The 19,521-nt window shown below is 31.6% G+C and overlaps 1 protein-coding gene and 1 long non-coding RNA gene across 3 annotated transcripts in view; one reads left to right on the top strand and one right to left on the bottom strand.

Moving 5' to 3' along the window:
* The window catches only part of LOC126879592 (inositol polyphosphate 5-phosphatase OCRL), a 185,474-nt gene that overhangs the window by 49,271 nt on the left and 116,682 nt on the right, over positions 1-19,521 (bottom strand). The window contains exon 10 of the mRNA XM_050642760.1: positions 3,480-3,606. Within this exon, the coding sequence (XP_050498717.1) occupies positions 3,480-3,606 (127 nt within the window). The remainder of the gene's footprint in view (positions 1-3,479; positions 3,607-19,521) is intronic.
* On the top strand, positions 6,556-11,636 carry LOC126879593 (uncharacterized). 2 transcript variants are annotated; one of them, XR_007696143.1, is made up of 4 exons: positions 6,556-6,830; positions 8,341-9,405; positions 9,472-9,666; positions 11,456-11,636. It is a non-coding gene; the product is annotated as an uncharacterized LOC126879593 (long non-coding RNA). The 2 variants fall into 2 exon arrangements; XR_007696142.1 differs by having other exon boundaries at positions 7,589-9,405.

The following is a 19,521-nucleotide window of genomic DNA, read 5'->3' as shown; positions in this document are numbered from 1 at the left end:
AAGTCACTTAATTTTTGAGCTAGTTACTTTTTTTATTTCTTAAGATACATATTTTTATATACTTTAAATTAGTTTAAACAAGTTATCCTCGAAATATGCAGTTTTACCGTCTTTTGAATTTGAAACTACAATATTTAGCATTTGTCGAAGAAAAGTTAACATATAATAAAGTATAGCTCGATTACTATTGGTCTTAAAGAAAATTAAAAAAAAACGGTTTTGTTTATTTTTTCAAAAGGTACATTTTTGTTAATTAAAGTTGTTTTGATAAAACGAAAACTTTTGGAGTTATTAGCAGAAAACTTATTAAAAACATTGATTTTTTCGATATAAAACTAACACTTTCGCTAGCGAATAAACCGAAAACTATTAATTTTATCAAAAAAATGTATAGAACGTTTTTTGCTTAGAATGAATGTTTTTACCAACTTTGCGGTCAAAATATAATAAAAAATTTACACCCCCGAGATGGGGTGGCAATCACCCCCATGGTAAAAGCGCCTTTCGACATGATATAGATTTTGATCCTTGGACTATCCACTACTTATTATCAAATTTTTAAGCAAATCGATCCATTCTGTAAAAATTGCGAGGTTTTGTACTATTTTAAGCTTCATTACTTGGACTTGGACTATGTATATGTATATTATTATTATTTTTTTTTGTTTTTTATGGCATTGACTTGGGTGTCATTTAGCCAGTCACAACTTTTTTTTTTGTTTTCTGTTCATACATAAGGAAGGCAATGAGGTCCTTAGAGTTCCATAGCAAACTCTTCTACAGCTCTCTACTCAGTTCAAAAGCTGGCCGCTATGGACTGTCCAAGTTGCTCACCACATTTTCCATTATGTATCTTCTTCTTCTTCTTCTTCGTTTTTCATATGTACATAATATACCAAATTATCAGGATTAACAAGTTTAGAGATTAATTTTAGTTTCACAGATAAATTTCATTAAACAATCATATATATTCTTGCTGTTCAGAGACAATAGATAGGATACATTGAAAGGTGGAAAAACATTACATTTTATTAAATCTTGGATTAAATTATATGTGCATGGAATATATTTTGCGCACTCAAAGAAAGTATGATTTAAGTCACCAACCTTCTGACATTCTGTACAAAGATTTGAATCAAAAACTTTATTTCTTGCTAGATGTAGAGGGAAACATGCATGTCCAAACTTCATTCTAATTAATGTTGTTATATATCTTCGAGGTACTACGTAATTTTTAAACCAATATATATTTGGAACAGAAGGTTGAATCAGTGAATACTGAGATTTGGATTGTTTACAAAGATCTCGCCATGATTGACTCCACTGATTTTTAACTCGATGCTTAATAGTGTTAACTAAGTCAGATATGCAAAACTTACGATTATGTGAAGTACCATATTCAATGGCTTTTTTAGCCAACCTATCAACATATTCATTATGCGTTAGTCCTATATGAGCCTTAACCCATAAAAAGTTCACTCTTCTTTTATTTTTATGAATTTCAAAAAGGATTTTCTTAATTAGTAGGATATAAATATTTGAATTGTTATTGGGAAAATCTATAGTTTGAATAGCTAGAAGAACAGAGAGTGAATCGGAAATAATTGTTGCAGATATATCTTCTGATTCTTTAAAATATTGCAGGGCCTCATAAATTGCTATGGCTTCAGCACTGAAGATAGAAAAATCATGGCCTAACTTAAATATTTTTTCTGTTTTAGTAGCAGGTATGAAAAAGGCACATCCAGTGCCAACTAACGTCTTAGATGCATCTGTATATATATTTATAGAATCTGGCCAATTATCTAAGAATGTTCTTAAGATGTTAGAGCTAATATTACTGTTTTCATGGTAACTTGGTTTTACTAATTTAACTGTATGTAAAAAAGAATGAAAATCTTCGAGTCCAAAACTATCAATCATGTTATAATCACAGTCAAAATTTAACAGATCTCGAAAAGCCTCGCAAAGGGGAGGAGAGTCCTTTAGCTTCCAGTATTTATTAATTAAATCTGCTACATTCAGCTTGTTAATATTTTGGTAAAGACCGATATTTAGGTAACGAATTTTCATTAAAAATTTCTGGCTGAGATATTTCCTTCTATAATTGAGTGGAATTTCTAAAGCTTCTACATGTAAAGCTTTATTTGGGGTTGATTTCATAGCTCCCAAACAGATGCGGAGTCCTAAGTTTTGTACAACGTCTACTTTGTTTAAAATATGTTTAGAAGCTGAGCCATATAGAATACTACCATAATCAATTATAGATCTAATATATGATCGATAGAAAAGCAAAGAAGTTTCAACATCAGCTCCCCACCAGATCCTTGAAACTGATTTAAGAAAATTTAGACCCTTATTACATCGATTTATCATAAAGTCAATATGTAATTTCCAAGTCAATTTACGATCCAAAATCATTCCCAAATACTTAATGGAAGAAGCAAATGCATAGTCGTAGCCATTAAGTTTTAAATTCTCTATTTTTGGGATATTATGTCGAGTGAAAATACAGACAGTAGATTTATTTTGAGCTATTTCGAATCCGTTTTGATTGAACCATAAATTAACACAACATTGAATTCGTCTTAAGGTTTGAACCGAGTTATCATAAGTTTTGGCCTGTGAATACAGGAGAAAATCATCAGCATATTGTATTATTTGAAATTTAAAAATGTCAGTAGGGACTTTATGCAAATCCGCAGTATACATATTAAACAAAAGGGGACTCAATACTGATCCCTGTGGTAGTCCTAAATTATTATATCTAGGGCCTATCAGTTTATTATAATTAGTTCTTAGATATATCTTTCTGCAGGAATAAAAATTATAAAGAGCTTTATATATATATATATATATATATATATATATATATATATATATATATATATATATATGTGTCTAAAGATATTCAACCTCTTGTCTTTACCGACGAGCCCAGAGAGGTTGAAGAGGGCGAAACACATTTCTAAGAACTGGTGTTTGGATCTTTGATTCTATTCAAAAAATTTTTCCCAGCCCGAAATGGTGGATGTGTGAATTGTTCGTAAGGGGATTTTTCCACATTCTCTATTTCATCTATTTTATATATATATATATATATATATATATATATATATATATATATATATATATATTATGTATATTATTTTGAAATATACTTATTTACAAATAAAACAAAATTAAATAAAATTCAAATATTGGTACTAAATTGGTATTGGTTATAAATTTTTAATATTGGCACTTACGAAAGTATTAATTAGAAAAATAAAAATATTAAACTATGAAAAAGATTGGACTAGCGAAAACAAACTTAATAAACACTATCCACAGAAACAACTCTACTGGTAGACTAAACTGTAAATGTTTTCTATCAAAACAAAACATTGTATCGATCTATAACGAAATTTAAATAAAATATTACAATACGGAATATACGATGCGTAATTAATTTGCCCAAACAAGGTGATTAGCCTAACCTCTTCCTCTCCACAGTATCCTGTCAGTCCATGCGGGTGGTCTGGCTTTTTCACTTGTATCATATGTATCTGTATTTAGATCGTACTTGTAGGTAGGTTGAAAAGCGATGTCACCCTCTTCATAATCCTAGAACAAAATTGATAATTGCGATAGAAAATGTAATTGATTTAAGCAGTAGAGCACAAAAAGAATAACACTAAATACATTCTTAGAAGAAAAACTCATCTAACCACATGGTACAAATAAGTTTTACATACACACATCGGAAAAGTCTAGGGATGTTTTTAAAAAGAGACGTAATTTCTTCTTTAATTGTTTTGAATAAATATTAATCGATTATAATAAATAATTATTATATTCGATTTGTAGTGTATAGTACATCGAGTTAGAATCCCATGGGATTCTATATGAATCGGTCAATTTGTACTCTACGAGCTCCCTAGTGGGAAAGTTTTGGGGAAGTTTTAGTAAATGGTCGGTTAACAGAAATTAAAGTACTTACAATTATCTACAAATATCACTATTTACTTTTTTTTTAAGACGAAGCGTTCAGTCTAAAGTGCAAGTTGAAAATTGCCAATTATTGCACAATAATAATAGAGTTTATTTATAGCAACTAATACATAATAAATAAACCCAGTTTCTCACTGAAGTTGTTAGTCAAATAGACTACAACTTGTGCGTGAGGGTTATAATTTTGATTAAGCATATTAAATAACATTAATTTATCTTATAGGTTAACAAAAAAGGAATCAAATATAGTCTTTTTCGATCATCTAACTTCAATTTTTAGGCTCCCCTTCTCACCTAATTCAGTTACTATTAAATTTTGTTTATGGGACCTCCGAAAATCTCTCATAATATTCAAGAAAGGATTGCAAAAAATTTCCGATGGGATTCTTCTGACGAACTTCGTTGTCTGTAAGAATTATAATTACTTTTTGAAGGTGTTTTATCCATTTTTACCATAATTTTCACAATTTAAACATTTGTAAGTGACATTTGTAATAACTCATTTTGGCCATTTTTTTATTTATGAATATGAATGAATATTATGAATATGAATGAATATTATGAACATGCATATTATGAATATTATTAATATGCGTGCACCTCACATTACAAAACAAGAATCATAAGAAAAACAGAAAATCATAATTTACTTGTGAAATGTATGGAAAACCACTCAATTTTGGATCAAAAAAATCTTGGATCTCCGATTTGGCTGAAACTTGGTGCATATCATAAAAATGGCTTGTGCATATCATAAAAATAACACATTTAAGCCCGAACAGTTAACATCAAAAAACAAGGAGGGAACAGACTGTGCAATATATGATCCACAAGTTAAGTATAAAAAAATGGTAAAATTAAATATAAACACAAACATATATTCGGCGGAGTTAATAGGTATACTAGAAGCCTTGCAGTATTGTCAACATATTGTCACAAATTCAGAAATTGTTATAATAAGTGACAGTAAAAGCGCTTTGTCAAAAATAAAGCACCTGAAGATAACTTCCAAAGTAAATTATATTATTTTGGAAATAATCAAAAATATTAACAAATTAAATACAGATTTAAAAAAAATACGGTTAGTGTGGGTCAAAGGACACAGCGGAATTATGGGTAATGAACTGGTGGATTCCTTAGCTAAGCAGGCTCTAAAAGAAGGGATATATATTGACTACAAATGTACACCTGAAGAAATTAAAAATATTAGCACTAATATATATAAAACAATCTGGAGCAAAGAATTTGAGGAAATTAAAAAAGGTATGTACTATAAAGAAATCCAATGTACAATACCATCAAGACCATGGTTTGCAATGACAACTCTTCCAAAATACGCAGTGAGACAAATATGCCGGTTAAGATTTAACCATGCATTGATTCCAACATATCTACATAAAATTCATTTAAGAGACAATCCATATTGTCAATGTGGAGAAATAGGTGATGCTGAACATATGATTTTAAATTGCCCTCTAATACAAATAAAAATAAATATGTTTATAAGTAAATTATACAGTTGTAAAGATATAACACACCCAATAAATTTAACATATATATTATCACAAATTAATAATACAGAATTAATGCAATTATTTATAGAACACTAGCTGACCCGGCAGACTTCGTACTGCCTCAATAGATAAGAACAAACTTTTGTAAACAATAAACTTAAAATAAACAAAAGGAATTCGTAATTAATAAACAAAAAATGCTCGATGTGAATGAGTTTTTATTATTATTTTTAATGAATTACAGATAATGTTTGAAGTAATAAAGTTAAGTTAGAAAAAGTTTGCAGTGCAATAGTTGCAATCTTAAATTTGTTTTTCTTATAATGAATATAACAGCTTTATTTTATTTACATTCAAAACAACCCTGTATTTATAATTGGGTTCGGGGTTGTCCAACTATATAGGTGTTGAAAAATAAAATAAAATTAAAATTAAATATCATTAAATAAAATGAAACAAAATTTCATAAAATTGAATAAAAGTTAATAAAAATAAATAAAACTGAATAAACTTAAATAAAAATAATAAATAAATTTAAAAAAATAATAAAATTAAAAAAAATTAATAGAATCTAATAAAAATAATTAAAATTTAATAAAATGAAACAAAATTAATTAAAATTAAATAAAATTTTATAATTTGCTGCTTGTTCCTTTCGTGTGCTCAGAACTTTTCTTCTGCTTGCCGTTCGTCAGAAAAGTTCGGTAGAGATATTTTTTGAAAGTTTCGAAAAATTAAGAAATTCATATTTTGCCCAAATTAAGTTCAAAAGTTAAACAGTTGCACTTTTCTTCGATGAAATTTGTTGCTCGTTCTTCTTCTGTCCTCAGAATATTTCTAAGGCTTAAGATATTGTAATTTGGACACCGATTGAGCTAGAAAAAAAATTTAGTAAGGTTCTGTTCCGATTTCAGCAAGGAGTACACCGAATTAATTTCGTATTTTTCACGTCATTATTGCGAGAATTATGACGTCACACGCAACCCTCTTATGACGTAGAGGTATAAAATATAGACATAAACCTACTCCCGGTCCTGTCGAGTACACTTGCAAACTTTCATAAAAATCGGTCAAGTCGTTTCGGAGGAGTATGGCAACAAACACTGTAAAAAGAGCATTTTATACATATAGCTGTAAAAATTTTGGTGGCTACTAAAATCACAATATAAAACCGTATAAACCTTCCCTGAACTTCCACAAATAATTCAACATCAAAATTAGCCAAATCGGTCCACACATTCTCGAGTTTTAGCGAGACTAACGCACAGCAATAGATTTTTATATATAAGATGCAAAACTTTAGATGGCTATTAAAAAATAACGGTCGAAAATAGAAAAGTGAAAATTTAGGGTTGTATTTACCTTTGCCTTCCAAATCACATAAAATTAAGAAAAAACAGTTTGATCAAAAAAATAAAAAAATATTTTAGGGGGGCAGCCCCCGTTACGACGTACGGATATGAAAAATACATAACAACCTATTCTCGGTCCGGTCAAATACACGTGGAAAATTTCATAAAAATCTATTCAGTCGTTCTCGAGTTATGTGTTGGTAACTGTCACGACTTTCTTTTGTTTATATAGATGTAAAATATTTAAATGGCCATTAAAAAATAACGGTTAGTGATAGAAAAGTGAAAATTTAGGGTTGTATGTATCTTTACGTTCCACATCATATGCAATTAAAAAAAAGAGTTTGTCTGAAAAAATAGAAATAAATATAAGGGTGGCAAGCCCCCTTAAGACGCACGGGTATGAAATATAGATAACGACCTACTCCCGGTCCGGTCGAGTACACTTGCAAACTTTCATAAAAATCGGTCAAGTCGTTTCGGAGGAGTATGGCAACAAACACTGTAAAAAGAGCATTTTATACATATAGCTGTAAAAATTTTGGTGGCTACTAAAATGACAATATAAAACCGTATAAACCTTCCCTGAACTTCCACAAATAATTCAACATCAAAATTAGCCAAATCGGTCCACACATTCTCGAGTTTTAGCGAGACTAACGCACAGCAATAGATTTTTATATATAAGATGCAAAACTTTAGATGGCTATTAAAAAATAACGGTCGAAGATAGAAAAGTGAAAATTTAGGGTTGTATTTACCTTTGCCTTCCACATCACATAAAATTAAGAAAAAACAGTTTGATCAAAAAAATAAAAAAATATTTTAGGGGGGCAGCCCCCGTTACGACGTACGGATATGAAAAATACATAACAACCTATTCTCGGTCCGGTCAAATACACGTGGAAAATTTCATAAAAATCTATTCAGTCGTTCTCGAGTTATGTGTTGGTAACTGTCACGACTTTCTTTTGTTTATATAGATGTAAAATATTTAAATGGCCATTAAAAAATAACGGTTAGTGATAGAAAAGTGAAAATTTAGGGTTGTATGTATCTTTACGTTCCACATCATATGCAATTAAAAAAAAAGAGTTTGTCTGAAAAAATAGAAATAAATATAAGGGTGGCAAGCCCCCTTAAGACGCACGGGTATGAAATATAGATAACGACCTACTCCCGGTCCGGTCGAGTACACTTGCAAACTTTCATAAAAATCGGTCAAGTCGTTTCGGAGGAGTATGGCAACAAACACTGTAAAAAGAGCATTTTATACATATAGCTGTAAAAATTTTGGTGGCTACTAAAATGACAATATAAAACCGTATAAACCTTCCCTGAACTTCCACAAATAATTCAACATCAAAATTAGCCAAATCGGTCCACACATTCTCGAGTTTTAGCGAGACTAACGCACAGCAATAGATTTTTATATATAAGATGCAAAACTTTAGATGGCTATTAAAAAATAACGGTCGAAGATAGAAAAGTGAAAATTTAGGGTTGTATTTACCTTTGCCTTCCACATCACATAAAATTAAGAAAAAACAGTTTGATCAAAAAAATAAAAAAATATTTTAGGGGGGCAGCCCCCGTTACGACGTACGGATATGAAAAATACATAACAACCTATTCTCGGTCCGGTCAAATACACGTGGAAAATTTCATAAAAATCTATTCAGTCGTTCTCGAGTTATGTGTTGGTAACTGTCACGACTTTCTTTTGTTTATATAGATGTAAAATATTTAAATGGCCATTAAAAAATAACGGTTAGTGATAGAAAAGTGAAAATTTAGGGTTTTATGTATCTTTAAGTTCCACATCGTATGCAATTAAAAAAAAGAGTTTGTCTGAAAAAATAGAAATAAATATAAGGGTGGCAAGCCCCCTTAAGACGCACGGGTATGAAATATAGATAACGACCTACTCCCGGTCCGGTCGAGTACACTTGCAAACTTTCATAAAAATCGGTCAAGTCGTTTCGGAGGAGTATGGCAACAAACACTGTAAAAAGAGCATTTTATACATATAGCTGTAAAAATTTTACAAGAATCTACAGGTCGAGCAAGTCTCGTAAATTTCACGATTGCGAGCCACGCTTCACGCAACCGTGTTTGCGTACTTGTGTTTCGAGTTGCGTGGTCGTGCGGAGTTATATTTACCAAATTTAAATGTAATCCTTTCTACTGATAATAATATAGTCAATATGGCTACTGGGTGTATAAAAGATAAATCTTATTCTATCTGTTCTTCATGAGTTTTAGATAATTTTAGTTGTATTTCTTTGTAATTTTGTGTTGTACAAAGATTAATTTAACATTTTCTCTGGAAGTATTAATTTAGAAAGATAATATGCTTCATTGGTGTTGTGTTTTGAAGTGTGAAATGCAAAGTAATTGTGATAAAGTCAAGATAAAGTTCACTTTTAAACTGAACTAAATAAGGTATCTGAGAGACAACAATGGTTAAATGCAATACAATGTACAGGTTTTACTAGCGAAATGAAAATTTTCCTGTCCTGTCTGCTGTAATCATTTTATATCTGGTAAGTTACAATTACAACAGTAACGATTTTTGAAGATGTTAACATTTTAATCTTATAGGAAAATAGGAAAACCAGCAGACTTAATCGATAATAACAATCTCCAGATTGGGTTCCTTCAATAAATATGGGCTATAAACACAATGAAATAAGTTCCCCAAAATCTAAAATGGAGTGGTATCAAAGGAGAATTAAAGGAAAAAATATTCATATTGAAATTATTTATAAGGCACTGGACTGTCTTAAATTCTACAATAATACTAGGTGGGTAAATGATTTTAGACATTTTTCATTAAGAGTAGATTAAGATTAAGTAGATTTTCATTCAGTAGATTTAAGACTTGTTTACACGGGTAGAGTAATGATGCAAGTACTTGATAGAGTAGAGTAACTCTACCTGTAAAAATGCTCAGCACAGTAGAATAGCTGGTAGAGTGTATAGTTGGAGTTAAAGTAGAGTGACTAGCAACCTATGGCAAAGTAACTACTCTATGACCACCACTACTGCCAAAATGTCTACTCGGCTGCACACTCTACCCATGGAACACGCTCAATTATGGCAGAATAGAGTAGGTAGGAGAGTACATGGGGGCGCTGTCATTCTGGCTGGAATTGTGTTTTGTGTAAATAGTGAAAATGAAGTTCACCGAAGATGAAACTTTAAAACTTGTAGAGCTATAATACGGCGAATACCAGTGTTTATGGAATTTAGGTAGTGTATACTACAGAAATAAAAGTTTGCAGCAAGCTGCGGAGGATGAAATCGTCGAAAGAATGGTAAAGGAGGCTTTGGAGTAAACGAGCTTAAGCAAAAAATTAAGAATTTAAGGTGCACTTATAATCAAGAGTGTTTAAAAATACAAAAATCGGTTTCACTATACTAGCATCAGTACTATACTTGTACTCTCCTCATGTGAATGGTATCAAGCCATTTTTGGTAGAGTACTACCGCTACTCTACTCTCCTCAAAACTCTACCCATGTAAACAAGTCTTTAGAAACAGTGGAAAATGAGGTAGCTAGTAGAGTAGTAGTAGAGTAAAATATACTGGTTTAGCAAATTACAATGTTTTAAGTTAATACAGTAGCGATCAACAGGTAGCCAAAACGTGTTCCAAGATTGCCACTGTAATTTTGAATATTTTTTCGAGGTATTTGGCACACGTATTTGTAAAATAATAAAGAATGGCGGTACAGAGCCCAATTTGAAAAATATATTAATATGTGGAAATTACTCTGTAATTATACAATATTTAAAAAACGAGCCTGTACCGCCATTAAGAAGAACAAAAAAATACACTTTCTTCAAATAAACTTTTTTATCCGATGCCTAGATTTTGTGTAATTTTGGAACTACTAATGAAATAAAAAATTTTAGTAGTTCCAAAATAACACAAAATCGGATAAAAAAGTTGTATTTGAAGAAAGTGTATTTTTTTGTTCTTCTTAATGGCGGTACAAGCTCGTTTTTTTATATTGTATTTAATTACAAAGTAATTTCCACATATTAATATATTTTTCAAATTGGGCTCTGTACCACCATTCTTTATTATATTAAGAATATGTGTGCCAAATATCTCGAAAAAATATTCAAAATTACAGCCGCAATCTTGGAACACCTTTTCGCTACCTGTTGATCGATACTGTTTCCTCTTAAGATAGTTTTAATAGTTATTTATGATATAAGTTACAATTTTAAGACGCGCATGTGAAAGTTAACTTGAAAAAATAATTTTATTAATGTTTTGACTTCCACATCAGATGTCATTGTCAAAATACAAAATATTCATTATTATTAGGTTTATTCTAGCAAACAGTCAAACTAGTCAAAAACCGTCAGCAAACAGTTGGTCGGTAAAAGAACATAATACAGTCACCAGTGCGATCCCCTCTACTCACGCTGGTCCACTATTCGCTGATGATTTCAAACTGTTTGAAACTGATGCTAAAACAAACCTATTATTATTATGCATATCATTATCTGTAAATAATATTTCTTCTGATTGTTAATTGTAAAGGATAGAAAAATTACCATTTATTTTATTTTTTTTTAGAATCAGCTGAGAGAAGTGGTCTACAAAAAACCAGGAAGGAAACGGAATATGTGGCTACGAAAGGCAAAAGAAAGGTTTACAAAGCAAATGTGACACATTTTTTTGAAATATTTAGGAATATCAGTAAATTGCATTAAAAAATGTATGAAAAGATTTTGTTCAATAAAAATGTTTATATTTATCAAGGATGTATTATTTGGTATGGCCACATATCGTCAGTGACGTAATAATACATCCTATCTGTTTTTTTTTCATGAGTTTTGTAAGAGAGACTAAAAACTTGTCTTAGGGTCACCTCCTGTTTTCATATGATATTTGTTTTGTAGTAAATTAAACTATCTATGAACTACAAAACAAGTCAAAACTTACATATGAACACAGGAGGTGACCTTAAAACATGTTTTTCCATCTCTCATACAAAACTCATGAAAAAACAGATAGGAGGTATTGTCACATCAGCAAGGATGTACAGTGATGAGTGCCCTAATAACCGGCAAAATATGGGCAAATATTTAGTTGTGAGATAAAAAGAAATGAAACTAGTCGAGCTGGGAAATTTAGCGAAATTAACCTTTAAATTTACGTTATATTGATCCCACCTTTACACATATCGGAGAAGTATGTCAACTAAAACTGTCACTGTGACAGTGGTAGTTTCCAAACTCGTCTGATATGTCTGAAGGTGGTACACAATCAATACAATCTAAATGTATAAGTTAATATCGCTAAATTTCCCAGCTCGACTAGTTTCATGTCTTTTTATCTCACTACTTAATACATCTTTTGTGCTATTTTGCCGGTTATTAGAGCGCTCATCACTGTATTTCTGGTATATCCAGGGAATGTCTACAAAATATATTTTGAATGTCCAGAGAACATTCGTGGACATTCATGGAATGTTCCAATAAGACATTCAGGTAATGTTTAAAATGCTGACACAGGATTTTCCTGGGATGTTCAGGGAACATGTTTTCGGGGATATTCCAGGAATTTTTCAATGTCTGTGTACCTTCTATGGACCTATATGGAATATTTTGGTGTTATTACCGCCGCACTCCACTTGCGATTTGTAATCAGGAAGATTGAACACATTGTTTCAAATACAAGTCAATCCATTTGTGACTAAATAATCATGGATTGACTTCTATTTGAAAGAATGTGTTCAATCTTCACAACTACAAATCGCAAGTGGAGTCCGGCGCTTAGGGCTACTTCCTCTTTGGTATTATGTATTGTACTACAGAAATCAGAAACTTTCCTTCTAAATATATGTATGCATCTTGGCCATCAAACATATTCTTCGAAACATTTTTTTAAGGGGTTACATAGGTCTTGTGGGTAAAAAAACTGACTTTTTAAAAAAAATATATCTCGAAAACTAAAATTTATTTTTATTTATAATTGGAACATGTAAAAGTATAGTACTTAAGGTAGTCTCAAAAAAAGTTTCAGCCAAAAATATTCATTTTTGTAGAGTTTTTTGTACACAAGTTACAAGTACACAAGTTGTAGTACACAAGTTTTTTTTGCGTTGGCAGCATAACTAAGTCCAGTCTCATCTGAAATCAAAAAGTTTCTTGTAGTGTATACCTCTGGCTAGAATATGAACGAAGGAATTAAAAAAAATGAAATTTGAAGATTTTACATAAGTTTAAACACATTTTTGACCCCAATTTTTCTCATTTTTAAAGTAGTTTTTTTTTATAAAACAAAAATGACCTCATCTAATAAAAAATCCTTTGTTCATTCACTAGCCAGAGGTATAAACTACAAGAAACTTTGATTTCAGATGAGACTGGACTTGTTATGCTGCTCACTGCAAAAAAGGGCTGTTGTCGAAAAATTGCAGTCAACTCTACAAAAATGAATATTTTTGGCTGAAATTTTTTTGAGAGTACTATACTTTTACATGTTTCAATTATAAATAAAAATAATTTTTAGTTTCCAAGATATAATTTTTTTAAAAAGTCACTTTTTTTACCTGCAAGACAACAACTTGTTGATTTCAAATTGTAACAGTTGTTTTGCAAAGTATGCTGCCCTCTTGTATTTTCTGTGTTATCTTCATCATACAATTACTTCATCTAAAAATTTTCTGCGAAAAAAAATAAAACAAAAGTTTAACCACAGAATCAAGTTACACAAATTTTCAAACACCTCACCTGACACAGCGTCTCAAGTACGATTGCGCGAATTGGTAAATATAACTCCGCACGACCACGCAACTCGAAACACAAGTACGCAAACACGGTTGCGTGAAGCGTGGCTCGCAATCGTGAAATTTACGAGACTTGCTCGACCTGTAGATTCTTGTAAAAATTTTGGTGGCTACTAAAATGACAATATAAAACCGTATAAACCTTCCCTGAACTTCCACAAATAATTCAACATCAAAATTAGCCAAATCGGTCCACACATTCTCGAGTTTTAGCGAGACTAACGCACAGCAATAGATTTTTATATATAAGATGCAAAACTTTAGATGGCTATTAAAAAATAATGGTCGAAAATAGAAAAGTGAAAATTTAGGGTTGTATTTACCTTTGCCTTCCACATCACATAAAATTAAGAAAAAACAGTTTGATCAAAAAAATAAAAAAATATTTTAGGAGGGCAGCCCCCGTTACGACGTACGGATATGAAAAATACATAACAACCTATTCTCGGTCCGGTCAAATACACGTGGAAAATTTCATAAAAATCTATTCAGTCGTTCTCGAGTTATGTGTTGGTAACTGTCACGACTTTCTTTTGTTTATATAGATGTAAAATATTTAAATGGCCATTAAAAAATAACGGTTAGTGATAGAAAAGTGAAAATTTAGGGTTGTATGTATCTTTACGTTCCACATCATATGCAATTAAAAAAAAGAGTTTGTCTGAAAAAATAGAAATAAATATAAGGGTGGCAAGCCCCCTTAAGACGCACGGGTATGAAATATATATAACGACCTACTCCCGGTCCGGTCGAGTACACTTGCAAACTTTCATAAAAATCGGTCAAGTCGTTTCGGAGGAGTATGGCAACAAACACTGTAAAAAGAGCATTTTATACATATAGCTGTAAAAATTTTGGTGGCTACTAAAATGACAATATAAAACCGTATAAACCTTCCCTGAACTTCCACAAATAATTCAACATCAAAATTAGCCAAATCGGTCCACACATTCTCGAGTTTTAGCGAGACTAACGCACAGCAATAGATTTTTATATATAAGATGCAAAACTTTAGATGGCTATTAAAAAATAACGGTCGAAGATAGAAAAGTGAAAATTTAGGGTTGTATTTACCTTTGCCTTCCACATCACATAAAATTAAGAAAAAACAGTTTGATCAAAAAAATAAAAAAATATTTTAGGGGGGCAGCCCCGTTACGACGTACGGATATGAAAAATACATAACAACCTATTCTCGGTCCGGTCAAATACACGTGGAAAATTTCATAAAAATCTATTCAGTCGTTCTCGAGTTATGTGTTGGTAACTGTCACGACTTTCTTTTGTTTATATAGATGTAAAATATTTAAATGGCCATTAAAAAATAACGGTTAGTGATAGAAAAGTGAAAATTTAGGGTTGTATGTATCTTTACGTTCCACATCATATGCAATTAAAAAAAAGAGTTTGTCTGAAAAAATAGAAATAAATATAAGGGTGGCAAGCCCCCTTAAGACGCACGGGTATGAAATATAGATAACGACCTACTCCCGGTCCGGTCGAGTACACTTGCAAACTTTCATAAAAATCGGTCAAGTCGTTTCGGAGGAGTATGGCAACAAACACTGTAAAAAGAGCATTTTATACATATAGCTGTAAAAATTTTGGTGGCTACTAAAATGACAATATAAAACCGTATAAACCTTCCCTGAACTTCCACAAATAATTCAACATCAAAATTAGCCAAATCGGTCCACACATTCTCGAGTTTTAGCGAGACTAACGTACAGCAATAGATTTTTATATATAAGATGCAAAACTTTAGATGGCTATTAAAAAATAACGGTCGAAGATAGAAAAGTGAAAATTTAGGGTTGTATTTACCTTTGCCTTCCACATCACATAAAATTAAGTAAAAACAGTTTGATCAAAAAAATAAAAACATATTTTAGGGTGGCAGCCCCCGTTACGACGTACGGATATGAAAAATACATAACAACCTATTCTCGGTCCGGTCAAATACACGTGGAAAATTTCATAAAAATATATTCAGTCGTTCTCGAGTTATGTGTTGGTAACTGTCACGACTTTCTTTTGTTTATATAGATGTAAAATATTTAAATGGCCATTAAAAAATAACGGTTAGTGATAGAAAAGTGAAAATTTAGGGTTTTATGTATCTTTAAGTTCCACATCGTATGCAATTAAAAAAAAGAGTTTGTCTGAAAAAATAGAAATAAATATAAGGGTGGCAAGCCCCCTTAAGACGCACGGGTATGAAATATAGATAACGACCTACTCCCGGTCCGGTCGAGTACACTTGCAAACTTTCATAAAAATCGGTCAAGTCGTTTCGGAGGAGTATGGCAACAAACACTGTAAAAAGAGCATTTTATACATATAGCTGTAAAAATTTTGGTGGCTACTAAAATGATAATATAAAACCGTATAAACCTTCCCTGAACTTCCACAAATAATTCAACATCAAAATTAGCCAAATCGGTCCACACATTCTCGAGTTTTAGCGAGACTAACGCACAGCAATAGATTTTTATATATAAGATGCAAAACTTTAGATGGCTATTAAAAAATAACGGTCGAAGATAGAAAAGTGAAAATTTAGGGTTGTATTTACCTTTGCCTTCCACATCACATAAAATTAAGAAAAAACAGTTTGATCAAAAAAATAAAAAAATATTTTAGGGGGCAGCCCCCGTTACGACGTACGGATATGAAAAATACATAACAACCTATTCTCGGTCCGGTCAAATACACGTGGAAAGTTTCATAAAAATCTATTCAGTCGTTCTCGAGTTATGTGTTGGTAACTGTCACGACTTTCTTTTGTTTATATAGATGTAAAATATTTAAATGGCCATTAAAAAATAACGGTTAGTGATAGAAAAGTGAAAATTTAGGGTTGTATGTATCTTTACGTTCCACATCATATGCAATTAAAAAAAAAGAGTTTGTCTGAAAAAATAGAAATAAATATAAGGGTGGCAAGCCCCCTTAAGACGCACGGGTATGAAATATAGATAACGACCTACTCCCGGTCCGGTCGAGTACACTTGCAAACTTTCATAAAAATCGGTCAAGTCGTTTCGGAGGAGTATGGCAACAAACACTGTAAAAAGAGCATTTTATACATATAGCTGTAAAAATTTTGGTGGCTACTAAAATGACAATATAAAACCGTATAAACCTTCCCTGAACTTTCACAAATAATTCAACATCAAAATTAGCCAAATCGGTCCACACATTCTCGAGTTTTAGCGAGACTAACGCACAGCAATAGATTTTTATATATAAGATGCAAAACTTTAGATGGCTATTAAAAAATAACGGTCGAAGATAGAAAAGTGAAAATTTAGGGTTGTATTTACCTTTGCCTTCCACATCACATAAAATTAAGAAAAAACAGTTTGATCAAAAAAATAAAAAAATATTTTAGGGGGGCAGCCCCCGTTACGACTTACGGTTATGAAAAATACATAACCTATTCTCGGTCCGGTCAAATACACGTGGAAAATTTCATAAAAATCTATTCAGTCGTTCTCGAGTTATGTGTTGGTAACTGTCACGACTTTCTTTTGTTTATATAGATGTAAAATATTTAAATGGCCATTAAAAAATAACGGTTAGTGACAGAAAAGTGAAAATTTAGGGTTGTATGTATCTTTACGTTCCACATCATATGCAATTAAAAAAAAAGAGTTTGTCTGAAAAAATAGAAATAAATATAAGGGTGGCAAGCCCCCTTAAGACGCACGGGTATGAAATATAGATAACGACCTACTCCCGGTCCGGTCGAGTACACTTGCAAACTTTCATAAAAATCGGTCAAGTCGTTTCGGAGGAGTATGGCAACAAACACTGTAAAAAGAGCATTTTATACATATAGCTGTAAAAATTTTGGTGGCTACTAAAATGACAATATAAAACCGTATAAACCTTCCCTGAACTTTCACAAATAATTCAACATCAAAATTAGCCAAATCGGTCCACACATTCTCGAGTTTTAGCGAGACTAACGCACAGCAATAGATTTTTATATATAAGATGCAAAACTTTAGATTGCTATTAAAAAATAACGGTCGAAGATAGAAAAGTGAAAATTTAGGGTTGTATTTACCTTTGCCTTCCACATCACATAAAATTAAGAAAAAACAGTTTGATCAAAAAAATAAAAAAATATTTTAGGGGGGCAGCCCCCGTTACGACGTACGGATATGAAAAATACATAACAACCTATTCTCGGTCCGGTCAAATACACGTGAAAAATTTCATAAAAATCTATTCAGTCGTTCTCGAGTTATGTGTTGGTAACTGTCACGACTTTCTTTTGTTTATATAGATGTAAAATATTTAAATGGCCATTAAAAAATAACGGTTAGTGATAGAAAAGTGAAAATTTAGGGTTGTATGTATCTTTACGTTCCACTTCATATGCAATTAAAAAAAAAGAGTTTGTCTGAAAAAATAGAAATAAATATAAGGGTGGCAAGCCCCCTTAAGACGCACGGGTATGAAATATAGATAACGACCTACTCCCGGTCCGGTCGAGTACACTTGCAAACTTTCATAAAAATCGGTCAAGTCGTTTCGGAGGAGTATGGCAACAAACACTGTAAAAAGAGCATTTTATACATATAGCTGTAAAAATTTTGGTGGCTACTAAAATGACAATATAAAACCGTATAAACCTTCCCTGAACTTTCACAAATAATTCAACATCAAAATTAGCCAAATCGGTCCACACATTCTCGAGTTTTAGCGAGACTAACGCACAGCAATAGATTTTTATATATAAGATGCAAAACTTTAGATGGCTATTAAAAAATAACGGTCGAAGATAGAAAAGTGAAAATTTAGGGTTGTATTTACCTTTGCCTTCCACATCACATAAAATTAAGAAAAAACAGTTTGATCAAAACAATAAAAAAATATTTTAGGGGGGCAGCCCCCGTTACAACGTACGGATATGAAAAATACATAACAACCTATTCTCGGTCCGGTCAAATACACGTGGAAAATTTCATAAAAATCTATTCAGTCGTTCTCGAGTTATGTGTTGGTAACTGTCACGACTTTCTTTTGTTTATATAGATGTAAAATATTGAAATGGCCATTAAAAAATAACGGTTAGTGATAGAAAAGTGAAAATTTAGGGTTTTATGTATCTTTACGTTCCACATCATATGCAATTAAAAAAAAAGAGTTTGTCTGAAAAAATAGAAATAAATATAAGGGTGGCAAGCCCCCTTAAGACGCACGGGTATGAAATATAGACAACGACCTACTCACGGTCCGGTCGAGTACACTTGCAAACTTTCATAAAAATCGGTCAAGTCGTTTCGGAGGAGTATGGCAACAAACACTGTAAAAAGAGCATTTTATGCATATAGCTGTAAAAATTTTGGTGGCTAATAAAATGACAATATAAAACCGTATAAACCTTCCCTGAACTTCCACAAATAATTCAACATCAAAATTAGCCAAATCGGTCCACACATTCTCGAGTTTTAGCGAGACTAACGCACAGCAATAGATTTTTATATATAAGATATTAAAAATATAAAAATCAAATTATAAACGTAAAGACCGAAATTAAAATCTATTACAATATATAAGTAAAACTGTGTTTTTGCCTGATGTGGTATTCCCACTGATCAGTGGTCATTCCTTATAAAGTATGTAGAATAAGTAGGATAGAAAATGTTGAGTAGATAAGTATAGGAAAATATTATTGTAAAATAAATGAGCAAAATTGGTGAATCGGCGAATGAGCTTTGAAGGGCCCGTAGTCATACAACTCCAAAGAAAAAAAAAAAGCCCGAACAGTTGTTTTGTTTTCTTGAGTGTTTTAAATTTCATATTTTGCGATTTTACAGTGATTTGGTATTTA

The sequence above is a fragment of the Diabrotica virgifera genome, chromosome 2, assembly GCF_917563875.1.
Source record: "Diabrotica virgifera virgifera chromosome 2, PGI_DIABVI_V3a".
Classification (NCBI taxonomy): Eukaryota; Metazoa; Arthropoda; class Insecta; order Coleoptera; family Chrysomelidae; genus Diabrotica; species Diabrotica virgifera.
The sequence above is the reverse complement of the archived record's forward strand: the minus strand, read 5'-3'. Positions and strand labels throughout refer to the sequence as shown.